This window comes from Seriola lalandi, unplaced genomic scaffold (assembly GCF_002814215.2).
Source record: "Seriola lalandi dorsalis isolate HSWRI2012SDOR001 ecotype SW California unplaced genomic scaffold, Sedor1 jcf7180002054947, whole genome shotgun sequence".
NCBI lineage: Eukaryota > Metazoa > Chordata > Actinopteri > Carangiformes > Carangidae > Seriola > Seriola lalandi.
The window spans coordinates 103,451-108,184 of NW_019525498.1; the positions used below are offsets into that span (position 1 = coordinate 103,451).

Consider the following 4,734-nt stretch of genomic DNA (forward strand, 5'->3'; position numbering starts at 1 on the left):
TACACTGACAAACTGAGATCTGCTTGTTAAGTTACTTTCTAAATGGCTAAACAACTTTCATTAGGAAGGTGCTGAAGCTGCCAGGATCCTCTGCAAAGTAAACATGGGTCTGGTAAAACCCAGCTGAGGGTCAGCAGGTCTACATGATGTTCTGCCTCGTTTCCCTCTCACTGAACTGAACATGTCCAACCTCAGCTTCTATCAGGACGTCTCACTGTGATCAATGTTGAAGAATCAGGGGAAGATTGTCTGTATTTATTTCTTTTCCTCAAAACTTACTGACATAATACATGAACCATCTTTCACCTGAAGGAGTCGACATGTACATGTGCAGTAAGTACTCCCATTCAGTGTAACCAACATACAGGATTATGTAAAACCAGTAAAACTCTCCAGATTCAAAATTCTGTCATTGATATTTCCTTTGCCACTGTCTATAACAGAGATAACAAAATACAAAACAAAGTCCTCCCTGTTGAATCAGTGTTGAATTAGTGCTCGGCATTTTGATTGGTTTACATTACAAAGGAATAAAACTGTGACATAAAGAGTTTAATAGTTCACACTGGTGTCATGTAGTGATTGTACTGGCAGCTGCAGAGACAGCAGGAGTAAAGGAAGTAGTTGTACTGTTGTTAGATCAAAGCTGATGCTTCAGTGTAAACTGAGTTTCAGAGGAAATGTTGCCACCTGGTGGTCAAACATGAAACTGCACCTTCATTTAGATCAAGGCTCTGCTGCTTATACAAACATCACAGCTACAAAATAAAAGTCTTTTGCTTTTAATAATCAATCCATTAAAAACATAAAGTGTTTCCTGTGTATTCATTGTGTTAGCAGTGAAGTCCATTTACACAGTTGTACATGTGAACAGAGCTGGATGCTGCTCATTGATCCTGACAGTAACAACAGCAGAGTGAACAGAGACAAAAATAAACATTAGACAGAATGAAAATCATTTTACAAAAGTGTTAAAATGTTGATCATCAAAGTGATGAAATCAGACTAATGAATGTTCAGTGTCTGAGTCTGAGACAGATCTGCTTCACAGTGCAGAGTGTGTGATGGTGAACAGAGTCCACTTTGATTTCAGCAGCTGACCTGCAGTCAGCAGAGTTTCTGTCCACAGGAGAGACTCTCAGACCTACAGACACAGAGACACTGAGGAACCAGGTAAAATCCTGAACCCAGGATACAGAGGTTCAGTGAAGGTGGTGTTGAAGGTGTGGAGGTGGATCAGTGAGTCAGAGACTCTGTAGAAGGACAGAGAGCCAGCAGGACAGTCCACATACACTGCTACTCTGTGAGAGACAGAGGAGGAGGAGATGGATGTTTCTCTCTTATTGTACCAGACAGAGTAACCATGAACATCAGAGCATCTCAGACTCCAGGACTGATCATTTCCTCCAAACAAACAGTATTCACTGCCTCCTTTCCTTCTGATTCCTCTGTAACTCACTGATATATGAACCAGTCCTCTCCACTCGACCTCCCAGTAACAGCGACCAGTCAGACCAGTTCTACACAGCAGCTGAGACCAGATGTTAAATCTGTCTGGATGATCAGGATATGACTGATACTCTGTCACAAATGTCACCGTCCTGTTGTCGTCAGACAGTCTGAGTTTTCTGTTCACTGTGTTTTCATCCAGTTCCAGTTCACAGGAATCTGATGGAGAGAACAAGACACAACACAGCTGCAGTTTATCATCTGTTGATTCATCAACAACTTCACTGACAGTTACTGAAAGTGAATCATTTCATATTCAACTGTGAACAATGTTTGACTACATTTAAATTAAAATCCAACAGTCCAGTTACTGAACATGAGAGTCCAGAAGAAACAAAGTCAGCTTTGTGTTGGTGCCACTGTTGATATAATGTATAAAATGTATTGATTAGTTTTGTTGGATCACTGCGTTCAGTTTGTTGTTTTTGTGGATTTTAAATTGATTGAATTCAAACATCTTTCCAGCCACACTGACAAAAAACAGAAGCTGAATCCTGAATGAAATTCATCTTTGAACTTAAGTCGAGAAAATGTAAAAATCTACTGTAACATGTGCAGCTGTGTTCTCATGAATCAAACTTAAAACACACTCACACTTCCTCAGACCAGGTCTCAGTCTCTGTGGTCCACAATGGTCCACCCTGGAGGAAGAAACAAAGTCAGAGTCAACTTCATCACCTTCACTCATATCCACCATGAAACATGAAGCAGAGCTCCTCAGTAAGTCAGAGAGACAGAGACACAGTGATAGAGCTGCTGGTGTCTGTCCATCTGTCCATACCTGAGACTGTCCAGTCTCCAGTGTGGATCCTCCAGTCCAGCAGACAGCAGCTTCACTCCTGAGTCTCCTGGATGATTGTAGCTCAGGTCCAGCTCTCTCAGATGGGAGGGGTTGGAGCTCAGAGCTGAGGCCAGAGAAGCACAGCCTTCCTCTGTGACCTGACATCCTGACAGACTGAACACACACACACACACACACACACACACACACACAGCAAACCTAACTAACCTGGACCATCATTTCATACAGTATAAGGTGACTCAGGCTCAGTTACATGTTGAACTGCTGCGAAAGAAGAAGTAACCAAGCAGAGGCTGAGCTGCTTATGGCTGGGGAATGGACTTTAACACAGGAAACTGAATTATCAAAAGCTGGCATTGAATGTTTGATCAGGTTTGTAATATGATCAACTTTTGTCAATTATAGAATATTTCTTTAAAGCAAAGTTTGGTTGCTTGAGTTCAAACATTTAACATTTAAGAAATATGAGAGTTTTTTAGTATAACACAATTGTGTCCGTCACTACAGAGGACATTACACTGACTTACATCCAATTCCTTTTAATGGACTTCTGTGCTGGGGCTGGTACCACAAACCTAATTCAACTTTGATTGTCTCTCTTTGGGTTTTACCTGCTTCACGGAGTCTAACATTGGTGACCCTGGATAAGTAATAGAACAACAGCTTCTCTGTTCTGCACAAACACACTACACATGTGACAACCACCTGAGTCAGCAAACCTCCTCAATACAATATTATAACCACATTTAATGCAAGATCATGAAAATGAATAAAAATCTCAACATTTAACTGTTACAAAAAGATGAATCCTGACCTTAGAGTTTCCAGTTTCCAGTGTTGTGTCCTCAGTCCAGCAGACAGCAGCTTCACTCCAGAATCCTGCAGGTCGTTGTTACGCAGGTCCAGGTCTCTCAGACTAGAGGACTGGGAGCTGAGGACTGAGGACAGAGCTTCACAACTTCTCCTTGAGAGTTTACAGCCACTGAGTCTGAAGAGGAATCAGCAAAACAAAAGAAAACAAGTATAAAAATTATTGTTTTCTGTATTTACAAAAGAAAAACATACAGTTAATGTAGATGGATAAATGTGCACATACACAGCTTTGTTAGAGGCTTTGACCACTGGCAGCAGCTTCAGAAGAGCTTCCTCTGAAGCAGAGTATTTCTTCAGGTCAAACACGTCCAGATCTTCTTCTGATGACAGTAAGATGAAGACCAGAGCTGACCATTGAGCAGGGGACAGTTTATCTGTGGAGAGACGTCCTGATCTCAGGGACTGTTGGATCTGCTCCAGTAGAGAACGATCATTCAGTTCATTCAGACAGTGGAACAGGTTGATGCTTTTCTCTGCAGAGGGAGTCTCTTCAATCTTCTTCTTGATGTACTGAACTGTAGTCTTTTTGCTCTGTGAGTTACTTCCTGTCTTTGAAAACAGACCTCGTAGGAGAGTTTGATTGGTCTGCAGTGAAAGACCCAGGAGGAAGCGGAGGAATAAGTCCAGGTTTCCATTTGGACTCTGTAAGGCCTCGTCCACAGCTCTCTGGTAGAAGAGTGTTGGTTCAGGTTTGTTTCTAAACAGTTTAGACCACCAGGAGGTTGATTGTTTATCTGACATCAGATTGACTCCAGAGTTGATGAAGGTCAGATGGACATGAAGAGCAGCCAGAAACTCCTGAACACTCAGATGGACGAAGCAGAACACCTTGTCCTGGTACAGGCCTCTCTCCTCTTTAAAGATCTGTGTGAACACTCCTGAGTACACTGAGGCTGCTCTGATATCGATGCCACTTTCTGTACCCCCAGCCTTTTTAATTCCAAATAAGCCTCCGTCTTTCACAGACTAAAGACCTGATGGTCTTCAGAGAGCAGCATGAGACTGTGAGTACATCAGTATTCATTGTTGGCTGTTGTAATCAGCAGTCCCATCTGTGGATGGACATTTACACACCATAAATATGGAGTCCAGGTCTGTATGACGCTGCTTGGTGGACTGAACCCTGGGAACCTCGGAGTTGTCCTGCAGGACTCTGTGGAGAAAAGACACAGGTACACACAACTTGTTACAGGTGTTGTTTTCTATGAATATCAGTGGAAACACAACACAGGACAAAGTGTTAGATCAACATTTGATACCTTTTCTCACAAGACTTGAACAACAGAATTATCAGCTTTTACCTTTTTTCTTTGACAGGAAAACCCATAGACCGGTCTCTCGTCATGGACACACAGCTGGGTTCAGGAGAGTCTGGTCTTTGCTGCTGGTTGCTGGTAGAAACAACAAATTGACAAAGGAAAATAATTATTAATCAGAATACTGAACAGATTGTCACCAAACAAATCAAAAATCAAGTAATGGCAAATTTTCATTTGTGTAGCCCAGTATCACCCTGAATATCTCCACAAGCTGGTTGAGCCTAAGAAAAC

The 4,734-nt window shown here is 42.0% G+C and overlaps 1 protein-coding gene across 1 annotated transcript; it reads right to left on the bottom strand.

The window, feature by feature from the left end:
* Nucleotides 1–234: 234 nt before the first annotated feature.
* Nucleotides 235–4,593, bottom strand: LOC111645229 (uncharacterized). The gene is made up of 6 exons (XM_087170412.1): nt 4,486–4,593; nt 3,408–4,337; nt 3,126–3,299; nt 2,291–2,464; nt 2,104–2,150; nt 235–1,668 (listed from the first exon to the last, which is right to left on the bottom strand). The coding sequence occupies exons 2-6, from the start codon at nt 3,923–3,925 to the stop codon at nt 1,145–1,147; spliced, it is 1,437 nt and encodes a 478-aa protein (XP_087026538.1). The 5' UTR covers nt 3,926–4,337; nt 4,486–4,593; the 3' UTR covers nt 235–1,144.
* Between the last annotated feature and the right edge of the window lie 141 nt (nt 4,594–4,734).